General features: G+C 39.4%; 1 protein-coding gene across 1 annotated transcript; it reads left to right on the forward strand.

The window, feature by feature from the left end:
* Nucleotides 1–4,394: 4,394 nt before the first annotated feature.
* LOC117338425 lies at nucleotides 4,395–10,505 on the forward strand. The gene has a single exon (XM_033899778.1). The coding sequence runs from the start codon at nucleotides 4,395–4,397 to the stop codon at nucleotides 10,503–10,505; it is 6,111 nt and encodes a 2,036-aa protein (XP_033755669.1).
* The last annotated feature ends 5,680 nt before the right edge of the window (nucleotides 10,506–16,185 follow it).

The raw sequence follows: 16,185 nt of genomic DNA on the forward strand, positions 1-16,185 counted from the left end.
TGTTTGTTTAACATCCTATAAACAGCCATGGCATTCTTATTGGCGTGATAAATGACGTTTAGAAACCGTTATTTTTGATCATCTGAGATGAGGACCTTATCATTGTGGTTCTAACTTTAAAGAACACAGAACGTGTATAATTATAAATTGAGCATGTTAAAGTGAAGGTTTATGGCTTCTTATTGTTAAATGTCCTATCAACAGCTAAGGTAATTTTCCATGCGTGTTCGTTTAAGTATCCTTGAGACTCCCCACCCGGTCACATTATTATACTGACAATGTGCAAACAAGTCGTCCCACTCCCAAAATGCTGAGCGCTAAGCAAGAATAACATCTACCATTTTTAAAGACTCAGGTATGTCTCGGACAGGGGACTGAGCCCTTCACAAGGTCGAACGCTCAATTTAAGGCTAAAACCAAGGCATTGTCAAGGGGACATAAGAAAGAAAAGATAATATCCCAATTTTAGGCGCCTCTTTCGATCAAGCAATGGGAACAGCAGGTGCAATTTTTACGCCTCAGCTGCAGGGAAGATCGAAAAGGCGATGTACGGAATCGATCCTTCTGTATTCCGAATACCCAACCAATTTTGTGTCCAGAGTGGTTGAAAGCAGTCTTACCTGAGCGAACATGACGCATGGTTCGGTCAGCGAACCGTTAAATTTACACCTGTGACAGCTGTCGTAGTACACCTTTGTCTCGGGGCATACGTGGATGGAAATTGTACGCATCACCTACCCCGAAGGGCTGTAATGGTTAAATCATGAACATGTATAATTAACACAGTTAATATCAATCAATTTCAAACCACCTCGCTTCATTGAAGCGGTACGTTCTGTTTGCCTTTCGAAAACATGTAGGCCTAGAACTTGGCCTAAATGAATGATGCGCGGAAGGGATTTTTACAGAGAAGAAACACACAAAAGGAAGCCACCGTGAGTGTTATGTTAAAAGAAAATACAGATGTGTGGAATACGGCAGGCATCAACTGGTCATGGGATAATTTGTTAGAACACATATAAACAAACTTTCACCAGGTTTGACCAACGTTTTTGTATACTAAATATAAATGGACAACTTAAATACAATCTTCGATTAGAGTGTTTAAAAAAAGGCCGAACTGACCAATGATTTTTTCCAGTTCTTGTGTACACACCGTTCTCCTTATCCAATAAACGTGATTCTTAATTTAGTAATAATCACGTCAATATCTTTCTGATTAATTCCCTATCATAAAAAAGGTAAAAAAAAAAAGAATAATGTGATATAGTAGTGTAATAAGTAAAATTGATTAATATATATACTGCCAGACCCTTGTTGATACCTGACCAAAGTGCTCGTGGAGATTAATATTGATTTACTTATGTAATTTCGATGTGTATAGAATCGGCTGGCCAGTTATTTCCCTATAAGAGCATGTAATAGTTTGATGTAATAGAGTTCGAATGTTTAAGATAGTACATGTCAGCTGAATTGACCTGTTCACATGTATAAAAGGACCAACTTATATCAGTTAATTTTGTCGACTACCTGGTGTAACAAAAAAACAATATTGCTTAGTAGATCTGTGAGTATAGGATACAGAATATTAATACAGTCACAAAATCATTCCACACATTCTGAAGCTGAAAGTAGCAAAACATTCATATAATTCACATGCACACAAAAGTAAATAATAAATACCAAACTAAAGTAAACAAACAAACAAAAATAAAACATGTATCAGTTCAAAGACTTGAAATAGGGTTCCATCATAGTAACATTACGGAGTTTATCAAATATTCATGTATATCATATTAAAAGCATATCCTAATACATGTTTCTGATCAACTACTGTATATATATATATATAGATATTGTGAATATAAAATATGTTTTAAAGGATGACTAATGTTACAAACTAGTAGTATATAATTACTAATAGGTTATAAAAAAATACTACCAAGTAAGCACTTACTAATAATCTTGATGATAATTATGACAGTATCGCTTCAAACGTGATTCAGATGTAAACATAAACATTCAAGCGTTGGAATGACTCCGATGGTATTATAATCTCAAAACAAAAATGATGCATAATATGACATGAACTATATATTTATATTACACTGCTATGAACATGAACTTACGTTTAATCTATAATAAGAATATCAAAGAATCAAGAGACAATATAGTAAACATTTTATCATTCATCTATAATAAGCCACATGCTAAACAGAAACGAAACGAATTGTCGCTTGATGATATAATCAAATTAATCACGCTCTACCCAGAGACCTACATGTATATATACTAAAAATTAAATAAATTAATATAGGTCTCTGCTCTACCGAAACTTGCACATGAACGATTTGTTTTGCCGATGTCGACTCGGATAGTTCAAACTCACGCTTATTTTCTGAATCTGGTTTATGGTCTTGTTTTGTTTAACGTCGTATTAACAGCCATGGTCGTACCGGTTTTGGAGGGGAGGGGGGTACCTGGAGTAGTCTGTCGTTGTATAATTTAGTTTTATGTCATTAGCACTCATTACATGTATTCTTTCTATAGATTTTAATTTTTAATTAAAATGTATTGATATGTAACTGTAGTTATGTATCGCATAATATATTTAAAGTAACATATTGTAATGTTACGTAAAATGTGTCTTAAATGAATGAACGCATTTGTATTATATTATTTTCCATAAAATGAAATTAATGTAATATTAATGTTACATGTCACCGGTATGTATATCTCTATTTCCCCACTTTCTCCGGGTAGCACAGGTAAATGACTACAGGTAAAACACAGGTAAAATTAAAATGGAATAGACTATAATTGGTTTTCCTTTGTTCTCCTATATCAACACTTTTCTTTGAACTTTAAAAAGTGGGCAAATGGAGAACACCCCAGGGCGAGTGATAATGCGTCGGGACACCTTAAGATACTTGACCACACTTCTGACATAAAATCTCCGTTCAGATTTATTTTACCTGTAAACCCAGAGCTCCCTTACGAAGCGACTACGGTTAAATCACACTTGACTGTACATGCCCAGGGCTATTGAGACATCACTCTCAGTCAATCCTATTGTAACACGGTCATGCTTGACCGCACACACCATACTGGCTTCCAAACAGGTTCTGCTAGTGAGGTACTGCATTGGGTATTTAACGAAACTGAACACGTTCTTATGTAAGATTCCATTGAAAAGGTATACTGTATCCGCAATGGACCCCAGGTTACCTTGCAATTTTACAATCCAAGGACATACCATCTGTGTATTTCACCTATACATTGCCCAATATTAACAAATGCAATGACAAAATTTATTTCCCTTTAAAACAATCCTGAGCCATTTCGTGAACTAGCATCATTATAAAAATAAAACAAGTTGTTTATACATTTTTCTGAAAGCTACTGCTATCAATATTTTTCCTGAGTATTGATTATAAATACCCAAAAAATCATTGACACTTGAACCTACCCCCTCTGAAGTGGTCTGTTGTTACATAGGGTAGGTGAGTTTGCAACACTGAAAGTTAAAATCTAAAATGTATTTTTAGAATTCAAGCATAGGAGTACCTTTGTAAATGCCATATGGTTATCCATAGAAAAGTGTAATTTCGTACCTCTTTTGAGATCTATTTTTTTAAAGTTTCTACTTATCCTCGCAGTACACGAACGAACAATTTGGTTTATTAGGAAGAGTTGGTAGGCCTTTGTGAATGAAAGTGTTCCATTTTCAAAAGAAACACAGGTAAAACCATAGTTAATCTCCCAAACGCCCTGGTGTTTGTACAAACGATTTCAATAGCAAATAATATTTACTGTAAGTCTGGTCATGAACCTTAACCACTCGGCCACCGCGGCGGTCTGAAGTACAATTTCATATAATTCAAACAGGAAACATCTACTACATTGGATGGGATACATGCAAAATGTTTGATAAAAGTATCATAGATATTTGAAAAAAAAATCAGATACAGATTGTTTATAGTATATTGACGAGCGAAAAAAAAGGTATTGAACGAAACATCAAATACAGATGAAATATGTTTGTGCACACGTGCATATTCTTATAAGACCAATGTCATTGTGGTGAGGCGTACTGTTCCGGAACCATAAACCGGTTATTTTTTTATTAGCTTATTTCTAACTTGCTATAGGAGTTGTCGTTCCTCTTGGAACTCTTTTGTGTTTCTCGGTGGGTTTGTGCTTCATTCGTACATATAACGTTGCAGACCGCATGTAGCGGGCCATGTGATCTTTGGGGTTTGTCGAGCCATAATTTCTTTACTAACAATAAACCGACGTACCAATGGCAGAGATGGGTATTCTGTAGTTTTTCGACCCAAGGCCCCGTACAGGCACAGTAAAGAAATTAGGCTGTCAATCTTCATCAGGAAAACATGGCAACTGGTCCAACAACAGATGTTCTAGAAGCCCGTAGGACACGGACACTTACAGAACCAGCCCATGAACATTATGAGCTATCCCTAAGTCGGTTTAAGAAGAGATTAGCTGCTTCTTGGGATTCAGTTCAAACAGAATTAGATAATGTCATGTCTGTGAGTGATGATGACATAGATCAGTTAAAAAAGGCAAATCTGGCTTTGACACTAGCCTATGGAGGATATCGGATGGTATCAATCGAATTCTTAGCATATTTGGACACTATAAATAGCGTTGAAAGTCAACATGAGATGTCACAGCATAAGAAGGATGCACAGCGATATGATTTCCTCGTGACTAGTGTTTTAGACCGACTAGACCTAAGAATTCGTGCTCCTGACATAGATGCCAAGTCAATACGCTCAAACCGCTCAGCACACAGTTTGGTATCACATCATTCTAAACTTTCCAGCTCCTCCAGCAGTTCTGATGCTGCCAGGAAACGGGCCAAAGCTGAAGCAGCTAAAGCCCGCGTTGCTTATTTAGAAAGGGAAGCTGCATTACGTAAAAAGCAAGCACTCTTAGAAGAGGAAGAAAAATTTAATCTCGCAAAGGTAGAGCGCAGAAGGCAGGAGCTCCATGTAGATTTGGAAGTCCTTCGTGAACACAAACAATGTGCAGAAGCCGAGGCTGAAGCTGATGCCCTAGAAAAAATCAGCACAGTTGGAACTATTCCTGAGCAAATAGAGGATCCCTCTGTACGTACTGCAAAGTATATTCAAGAACATTGTAATACACATAGCGCATCACATGATTGTTATTCACAACATTCTAATGAGAGCTGTAATATGTCGAGAAGTGAAATCAGGAATCAGACTCCGAGTTCTACTCCAGACAAACCAGTGCTACTAAATCCTCAGGCGAAATCATTTGAACCATCAAAGCGCACAGTCACATCAGAATTGTCTCAATTTCTGCTGAAGAAAGACTTATTATTTTCGCGTTTGCATAAATTTGATGATTCCCCAGAGAACTATTCCGCGTGGAAAACCAGCTTCTGTAGTATAATGGACGAGCTAGATGTAACGCACGCCGAAGAACTTGATCTCCTGGTACGTTGGTTAGGACCCGAGTCAACGAAACACGCGATTAGTCTACGAGCAGCCAACTCGTCCAACCCATCCAAAGGTCTTTTAAGGCTATGGGAGCGTCTTAATGATAGGTATGGAAGCCCGCAGATGGTAGAATCAGCTTTGAAGAAAAAACTGAACAATTTTCCTAAATTGGCAACAAAAGACCACTCAAAGCTGTATGAGCTGTCAGACATATTGTCAGAGATAGAGTCGGCCATGGATGATCTAAAGTATCGTGATCTTCTTTCATACTTTAACACTACCTCCGGTATCAACCCTGTGGTTAGTAAGTTGCCATTCAATATCCAGGAGAAATGGACAAATCATGCTGTCCGCTACCAGAAGTTATGTAATGTTGTTTTCCCACCTTTTTCAGTGTTCGCCGATTTCGTGCGTGACATTAGCCGCATTAAGAACAATCCCGGTTTCATGTATGATAATACCATGGTCAAAGATAATGGTCCTTCGAAACAAGTGAAATCGTCCTCAGCAGCCTCAGGTCAACAGCAGCATCGTAAAGGTAGGGCTACAGTGATGAAGACTGATGTATCTCCTCAACACAAAGCCACCGTCGATAACTCTACTCGTTCATCAACTGACATTTCTTCGAAACAACATAGGGACAACAATAGTACTTTCGTTAAAGAGGACAAATTTTGTCCGCACCATAATGTCGGTGGGCACGACCTCGGATCGTGTCGTTCATTCTTAGCTAAACCAATATCGGTAAGAAAGAAATTTGTAAGGGACAAAAACATTTGCTTCAATTGTTGTGAGAGTTCGAATCACAGGGCTAATGCATGCAACAAGGAAGTCCGGTGTGAACGTTGCGGTTCCCGACATGCTACCGCTTTGCATTTTGAACCACCCATGAGGAAAGACGGCGGGGAGGAAGTGTCTCCCGTTAAACAAACTGATAAGTCAGATGAGGTTATTAATGCCTGCTCACAAGTCTGTGGTAAAATGTCTTCTGGGAAGTCTTGCGCTAAGGTAGTCTGTGTTCGCATTTATGCTAAGGAAAGACCAGAAGAAAAGGTCAAAATGTACGCTCTAATAGATGACCAGAGCAACAGGTCATTAGTGAAACCAGAATTCTTTCAGCGATTTAGTGGCAACTACCAACAAGTTGGATACTCACTCTCATCTTGTGCAGGTACTATTGACACATCCGGTCGTCGTGCGATAGGTTTTGTGGTAGAAACCTTGGATGGTGCTACATCTCATGATCTTCCACCACTTACAGAATGCCGTCAGATACCAGATATCAGACATGAGATTCCTACTCCGAGTGCAGCTTTGAGTCACCCGCACTTAAGGGATATTGCGAAATTAATTCCTAGTTTGGACGCGGATGCTCCTATACTACTATTGTTAGGCCGTGATTTGATTGAAGCCCATCACATTAGCGACCAAAGAATCGGTCCCCGTGGCTCACCATATGGACAGAAACTTAGTCTCGGCTGGGTAATTGTAGGTGAGACCTGCCTTGGAAGGGTCCACACTCCCGATGAGGTCAATGTAAACAAAACATACATTTATCCAGGGGAAAGAGCATCAATTTTCCCACCCTGCGGTAGTCAATTCAAGTTGAAGGATCGCTTGGACACAACCGGTGATAACTTGGACGCCCTCGATAAAGATATATTCTGTTACACAAGTAAGGATGACAAGATAGGACAATCTGTTGAGGACAAAGACTTTTTAAACATCATGAGCAAAGAGTTCACAAAAACTCCTGAAGGTAACTGGTCAGCGCCTCTCCCATTTCGTTTGCCGAGGTCAAAGATGCCCAGTAATCGGATGTATGCTCTAAAACGTGCTCGTAATCTAGAGGCTGGATTGAAAAAGAATCCTGATAAAAGGGAACACTTCTTCGAGTTTATGGGAAAGATACTTGCCAACAGACATGCTGAACTTGCACCTCCATTGGATACTGATGAGGAATGTTGGTTCTTACCAATATTCGGGGTATATCACAAGAAAAAGGGCCAGATTAGAATCGTGTTTGACTCTTCAGCTACATTTCAAGGTGTTTCCCTCAATTCAGTACTCCTACAAGGACCAGATTTGTCCAATAGTTTGTTGGGCATCCTTATGAGGTTCAGGAAGGAACACATTGCGATTACCGCTGACATTCAACAAATGTTCTTCCAGTTTCGAGTGCACGAAGAGGATAGAAACTTTCTTAGGTTTTTCTGGTTTAAGGACAATAACCCAGACATGGAGTTGGCTGAATATAGAATGTGTGCTCACGTCTTTGGTAATTCGCCTTCGCCAGCTATCGCTACTTATGGTCTCAGAAAATCTGCTATCGAGCAAGAGGGCAGATTTGGTTCGGACATGAGAGAGTTTGTAGAAAAGAACTTCTACGTTGATGATGGCCTGGTTTCATTTGAAGATGGCGCGCAAGCGGTCGATCTCTTAAAGAGGACCCAGGAAGCATTAGCCTCTGGCGGTAACTTACGACTCCACAAGATCGCTTCGAACAATAGTGAAGTTATGAAGGCCTTCCCAAAGGAAGATCTGGCTACTGAGTTAAAGGACTTAGACATAGGGATGGAACATTTGCCCCTGCAGAGAAGTTTGGGGCTAACGTGGAACTTGAACACGGACTGTTTTACGTTCAATGTGTCCAATGATGACAAACCATTTACGCGTCGAGGCGTATTATCAGTGGTAAATTCCTTATATGACCCACTCGGTTTCATCGCGCCTATCGTCGTACAAGGAAGAATCCTCATGCGCGATCTTGTCACAGAAACGTTAGATTGGGACCTCCCACTGTCTGATGAGAGTCTACATGTTTGGAATGTCTGGAGAGATTCCCTTAAGTGTTTGGAACAGCTAAGTATCCCACGTACCTATCTTCCTACATCATTCACCAAAGCTAACCCCAGAGAAATTCACATATTTGGGGACGCTTCTGAGCAGGCTATTTCTGCCGTTGCATATGTAAGAACAGTAAATGATGAATCAGCGGATATAGGGTTCGTGTTAGGCAAAGCAAAAGTGGCCCCAAAAGGTACCCATACTATTCCTAGACTAGAATTGTGTGCTGCTTTACTTGCTGTGGAATTGGGCGAAATTGTGTCATGTCAGCTTGACTTGCCCATTACTGACATGAAGTTTTATTCTGACAGTCGCGTAGTATTAGGCTATCTCAACAACCAAGTTCGACGCTTCTATGTCTATGTCGAAAACCGTGTATCCCGAATACTTCGAAGCACGACCCGTCAACAGTGGAACTATGTGGCCTCAGAGGACAACCCTGCTGATCAGGGTACTCGCCCTATAGTATCTAGCACGTTGGGGGACAGCAAGTGGCTTAATGGGCCTGAGTTTCTTAGGTCTATGGAATCTGCGGATGAAGAAAAACAAGTGTTTGATCTGCAAGCTCCTGATCAAGACAAGGAAATTCGTTCTGCAGTGCAATGCGTCAAGACAGATATTGGACAGACCACACAAATCTGGACATCGCGTTTCGAGAAATTTTCTGACTGGACACGTCTAGTGAAAGCTGTAGCTGTGTTAAAAAAGACCATACGGCTTTACATGTCAGGAAACAAACCAAAGTTTCTCGTTGGAAATGACCTGGATTTCATCAAAGAGGCGTCTGAATTTATCATCAGAGAAGTACAGCACTATTTCTTTAGTGCTGAACTCGAATGTCTCACTTCAAACCGGCCGTTGCCAGGCAACAGCACTGTTTTATCCTTGAACCCATTCATAGATCAGTCTGGAATCCTTCGCGTGGGTGGACGTTTACTGAATGCTCGCGAATTCAGTTTTCAAGAAAAACATCCCATCATCTTACCTGCTCGTACCCATGTGTCAAAGCTTCTTGTTGAACATCATCACGCTGAAATAAAACATCAGGGTCTTCATATGACCGAGGGAGCCATTAGATCAAGGGGATATTGGCTGATTGGTGGAAAACGTTTGATAAGGTCTGTGATCTATCAGTGCGTTAAGTGTAAGAAGCTAAGAGGCAGATCCTGTACTCAGATCATGTCAGCTTTACCGGAAGACAGGGTCACCCCAGGGCCACCGTTTTCCTCTGTTGGGGTTGATGCCTTCGGCCCTTGGAATGTAGTGGCACGACGTACGCGTGGAGGTGTTTCACAAAATAAACGCTGGGCAATTCTCTATGCTTGTCTTACCACGCGAGCAATCCACATAGAAATAGTTGAAGAACTCAGTACCTCCTCCTTCATAAATGCTACTCGAAGATTCATCGCGATAAGAGGACCAGTTTCTGAATTTAGGTCAGATAGAGGTACCAATTTTATTGGTGCGACCGACCACATGAATATTCAGGCAATTAATGTGGAGGACAAGCAGTTGGCGAATTTCCTGAAACATAACTCAACAGTGTGGATTTTCAACTCTCCTCACTCATCCCACATGGGAGGAGCGTGGGAACGCCTTATCGGGGTCGTGAGACGTGTTCTTGATTCGATGCTAGCAGAACACTCTACAGGCTTGACACATGAGGTGCTGACGACGTTCATGGCGGAAGTCTCGTCAATTGTCAATTCACGTCCATTGGTCCCAGTCTCTACTGATCCTGATAATCCAATGGTCTTGAGTCCCATGATGCTATTAACGCAAAAGTCGGGGGAACGTGGAACATATCTTACAGAAGGAACTCTTAAGGACATGTACAAAGCTCAGTGGCGCCGCGTTCAGTGTTTATCAGACATATTTTGGAAAAGATGGAAATCTGAATTTCTACAGACGCTACAACAACGACGGAAGTGGATGTCAACTCGTCGAGACCTACAGAAAGGGGATGTAGTCCTGGTCATAGAGGAGGACACTTGTCGAAACGACTGGCCTCTTGGCATTGTAGTGGATGTCTATCCCAGTAAAGACGATCGAGTTAGGAAAGTCGGAGTTAAGTTGTGTCGCAGAGGTGAACGTGACTGCAAAATCTATACGCGACCAGTTACAAAACTGATAACCCTCGTGGAAAATGAGGAAAAATGTGGTTGAACATCTTGACAGTCATATTATCTTAACCTGTTAACGTTTAAACTTTCCTGCCAGCTTTGATCATTTGTTCAATCATGAACTTTTAGGCAAAGTTACAATACAGACTTGTTATTGATATTTTTGTTTGACTAGATATAGAACTGTCAATTACCTGTATTTTGAAAGTTTGAGAATTAATTGTTGATGTATATCCTTTGTTTAAGATATAGTGGTATGTTATACCAGACGGGGAGTGTTCCGGAACCATAAACCGGTTATTTTTTTATTAGCTTATTTCTGGCTTGCTATGGGAGTTGTCGTTCCTCTTGGAACTCTTTTGTGTTTCTCGGTGGGTTTGTGCTTCATTCGTACATATAACGTTGCAGACCGCATGTAGCGGGCCATGTGATCTTGGGGGTTTGTCGAGCCATAATTTCTTTACTAACAATAAACCGACGTACCAATGGCAGAGATGGGTATTCTGTAGTTTTTCGACCCAAGGCCCCGTACAGGCACACGTACCGTGTGTGTATTGGCAATTTATTATTCATTTATCTTATTCCAAACAAACATGGGGTAACGGAGATCAAATGAAAATGCAAATCTTAAAAGCATTCGCATTGTATGCTTAGATAACTAAAACACAAAAGTGGTTACAAATGAAAGAGATAACGAAGGGATGATATGGACTATGCGATATATAGTTTCTGCTGACCTAATGACCCGTTAAGTATTATGTGGTGTTAAGTTTATAATAATAATGAAACAACTTTAACAGGCCCCAGTTGTTCAAAAAGTGATTATAATTAGCTTAATCACTTGATTAGTGAAAATCTCATTTCTCCTTTACTTCATAATCTGTGTATGTATATTCCTTAAAATAGGCAGGCAGGTAGAGACTGATGAGTCTATAGTTTTATAAACGTTTGTCAAATTAGTTTCACCAGAAACGATTTAATCAGGCTTTTAAAATTGTTGTTAAACTGTAATTAGCCTAATCACCTTTTGAACAACTATGTCCTGATCTGTACTCATGTGAGTGATGAGCTATATTTTAATGTAGCCGGGTAGAGATACGAGTGAGGCCAAAACAAAGTGTCGATTTGAAGGGTGCTGTAATATCAATACCCAAAGTATAGTGTTAGCCATCCATTCTGGTAGGACGTGGGCGTCATTATTTGCATGTCTGTCTTTAAAAGTAGTCTTGCTGCAATTTATCAAGATTTATCATTATTTTTCATTTGTATTCAATCATATGTAGCAGAAATAGACTTGGCTGAACGCAGGCGAGCATGTAGCTCAAATTGTTAGAGCGTCTGTCTAGAGCTCTCAGGTCCCGACTTCGAGTCTAAGCCATTGCATTTCCCCTTACCTGTAATCAGTCGTCTCGCGTTTGCGCATTTGACATAATATATCGAAATATTATAACGAAAGGGAGATCCACCTTTCGATACCCTTTTCTGCATTCCTTATATCCGATTATTTACGTGCAGTAGGACCTAAGTTTGTTTACAACCAGTTCATTTGATATCAGTATATTTTTTTTAGATTTTTACATTTTATCTTTTTTTTTTTATAGTTTTGGTTGTTTCTTCCAGTGGAGGTCCTTCTAAGCTTTTGCTGCTTGATACTAAATGACTTAAGTTGTTACTATCCGAAAGGTTAAAAAGTAGTACCCGGAAAAAAATCACTGGCCTACGACCAGTACCAGGCAACTGCCCCACGTGGGTTTCCAACTCGCGATCCAGAGGTGGCGGGCTAGTGATAAAGTGTTGGGACACCTTAACCACTTGGCCACCGCGGCCCTGAGGCCATGCAATGGGGGCAGCTGATGATGTTACAACTAGATAGATAATACAGTAGACAATATAAAATTACAATTTCATTTCATTCTTTTTATTTTTTCCGAATAATTCCAAATGAGGCAAATTGTACAAACATACAAGTTCAGTGGATTACAACTGTACTGGTAAACGCCACATGTAGCACTCTCCATAACCTGTATGGGGTTTACTGGTCACGCCTACTGCACTACTAGTTTACTAGTGAAAACTTAGAAATACACTCAACTGATGGGTGCACGAATTGTACCTGCTACCCATGATTGCAAGAGGTGACTGAATTCTTAACTACTTTCTATAATAATTCTAGCTCCATGTTAACAGCTGTATGATGGAGTTTAAAAAGGTCGTCCTAATATATTGTGTGCCTGTTGTATATTCTATGCTTGCTGAATCTTACTGCATGTCGTAAGCGTGCCGCCCTGAGTAAAGCAATTTCTGGTTTAGGTAACAAAGCATGGTACGGGAGGCATTACGTTTTCACCGAAAACTCGTTTATTTTAAAAGTATTAGAATTTTCATGTGATTTCCGTGATGTATCAAAAAGACTATTAATCGACAAAAGTTCCGGCCTGTCATAAGGACACAAACATACCACAGCCTCCCAAAACACACATACGCACTTACCAGACGCATGCATTATCGCACACACGGGAACCCGTCCTTAAATGACCTTAGCCGTTGATAGGACGTTAAACAAATAAAAGCAAACCAAACCAAATCAACAAATCGCATAACAATATCAAATGAATTTCATCTTTATTTCAATCATAGCACACTCAGTCGTTGAGATCTGTTGTTTCATCCCGCTAGAGCTTGGAAAGCAATTTCAAGCTATCATGCACGCTTTTTGTATTTGGTTGAATGTTCCAGCAACAGCAATACACACAAATTGTTCCCTCGATCCCATACGACCAAGTCTTCCAAATTAATCTGTTTTCCTATGCAAGTTTGGATGTGGGCGTTGTATCTTAAATTCCCATTTTTTTCTTTTTGTCCCATTACATTACTAGTGTACATCTTAACTATGCTTATTGCTATTAATGTTTTGTACTTTCAGGTCCCAGAAAGTCACTATCATGACGAAGGGGAAAGTTTTGACAACTTTTGCTATCATTGTGGCAGTCACTTTGTTGTACCAAATCTTTTCCTCTATGGGATCGTTATCTCGGGCCACTAGAACAAAAACCAGAGAATCGCATGTCATTGGAACAAAAACCAGAGAATTTCATGTCATTGGAACAAAAACCAGAGCATCGCATGTCATCGGAACAAAAACCAGAGAATTGCATGTCATTGGAACAAAAACCAGAGAATCGCATGTCATTGGAACAAAAACCAGAGAATTGCGTGCCTCTGGAAAAACAACCAGAAAGCAAAGACCACCCATCACATTATTTTCGGCATGGAGTACATTCCCAGAAAGATATAAAGTATTCAACAATACTTTACGAAATTGGCTTTTACTACAACCTCACGTGAAACTCATTCTCTTCACCAACGATTACATACCTGGTTTAAACGAGTATGAAAAATTAGGATGGACGGTGCTGCCAATTTTCAGAGAAATCGAAGGTTGTGTCGTTATGAAAGATTTGTTCTTAAGAGCCATGAAAATCCATCCAGGTTCAAAGCTTTATGCACTTGTTAATGGAGATATTCTTTTCACCGATTCTTTCATCAAAAATCTACACGAAATTATGGAATCTCCTTTACTTATCGATAAAACGTTTTTTCTAACGGGAAGGAAATTGAAGATTGAAAATTTCACACGAGAGGAGGCAAGTTCATGGAAGAATATTGAAAAAGCTGCGAAAAGGGGTGTGTTGGATAATGAAATGTGGGGAATAGATTATTACATAACACCTCCAAGCTACCATTGGCAAAATTTCCCAGACCTCCAACCCTGGCGGTCATTTTACGATAATTGGCTGATTTGGGACGCTCGAAGAAGAGGCTATGTCGTGATCGATGCCACGAACACTCTCTTGGCAGCCCATCAAAACGCACCTTACCCGAAAGATCGTGGAGAGTTGCACAACAACCTGAAATATATGACCGTTTCGCGCGATGTACTCTTCAACAAAGGAACCATTCCGTGCTGCGAGTTTCACACGGTATTCGTTAATCACACAGTTACGGTAAAAAAACGGGAGAAGATACCAGAACGATGCAATTTGTGATTCGACTTCAAACATTTCATTTTTCAAAATTTCGTTGACATTCAGGAGTGGCCTGCTCACTCTTAAATCACTGGCGTTGACTAGTGAAAAATATCACATTTTCTGATCTGGCCAATCAAACCCTGCTTACGACGACAATTTATAAAACTAAAAGCTGACCCGGTATATGAAATAAATAGAATATCAAACAGTATCGTCAGAAATACCAAATATATTTCACTTGTATGGCTAATATTTTGATTTTTTTTCACTCGTGTTGCATACACGTGAAAAATGTACAGAACATTACAAGTATTCATAAATTGAGTTGAGCAATGAGATAATAATGTACTGGACGTCTTCAAGAAACTCAAAAAAAGCAAATGTAGACAGTTTTTTCTTGATAGTTACCATGGTTTTCATCTTGATAGCAGATGGTAAGCTGTTCCACAAAGTTGTCGCTATCTTTACAAAGCACCGGTTACCATTAGTCACCGTCCGAGAGTTTGGAAAGCATGACGGGCTCTCTCCGATCGTGACGACTGGTAAAGAGGGACAAGATTCTGTACATACTCCGTAGCTTTTTTATTTATTTATTACCTCGCATATGTACATCAAAGTTGTGTACTGTGACCTGAAACGCAAAGGTAGCTAACGCTTTGAATAAACCACTGCTGTGATGTGCTCCCTCTTTCGAGTACTGTTAAACAGGCGTGTTGCCGTTTCTGGGGCCTATAGAGGCGGATAATCAATGCAGACATAAATTGGTGACTTAAATTGTGCAAAAGCGAAGCAACTCTGAACAAACGAAATATGTAGAATTGTAAATGTATTAATACAATGGTATTGTCGCATTGATAATATTGCATTGTTTCGTTGGATGCTTTTTTTGTAATGCTATTACATTGTATGGTATTTTTAAACTATGCTGCAATGTTTCATTTCATACATGATAATATTTTTGTTTTAATGTAGGATATTTTAACTATATAACATTGTGTTTTTTCATTGTCGGGTATTTTTTTCATGGGTTTTTAAAACTAAAGCAATATTTCATTGTATTTATTCACGGTATTCATCATGATGTGACTGGAATATTCAAGCATTGAACTGTTACCAAATGGTAGTATACAGTCGATATGAATACAATTTGGGTGACAGATAAATACAATGTCGCCCGTTAAGGGCGACATGAACTATTTATCTGTCACCCGAATTGTATTCATATCGACTGTATACTACCATTTGGTAACAGTTCAATGCTTATATTTACATTCATAAAGATTTTTTATTTACTGTAGGTTATGACGCGTTTAAATTTGCCGCTTACCCTATCACTAACGTCATCAAGTTCAAATACCGGAACAGCCGAAATGTCTAGAAGGAATAATGTAGTCCCTGATGACGTTATTAATAGCAAACACATTAGATGGTTTTCGCACAATTTGGCTTTATTTTTTCTATTTTATATACGTTTGTAGGTATCGTCAAATTGTTCACAATTGCATAATTTCTGATTGTTTAAAATCGAAACTGTTTTTCTGCGCAATGATATACAGTTAACATTTAAAAGTGATGCGGCGTTGGACGGGCATTGCACAGGACAGACTCGATTCCTCGGAAACACTTATGTTTCTATCGACTGGATTTACGTTATTTTAAGAAGAATATCAGCTCTTGAATTCTAAATGAAAGTCG

This window comes from Pecten maximus, chromosome 11 (assembly GCF_902652985.1).
Source record: "Pecten maximus chromosome 11, xPecMax1.1, whole genome shotgun sequence".
Classification (NCBI taxonomy): Eukaryota; Metazoa; Mollusca; class Bivalvia; order Pectinida; family Pectinidae; genus Pecten; species Pecten maximus.

Bases quoted from the DNA above. Each gene is read 5' to 3' on its own strand.
- LOC117338425 (XM_033899778.1), top strand. From the start codon at position 4,395: ATGGCAACTGGTCCAACAACAGATGTTCTAGAAGCCCGTAGGACACGG.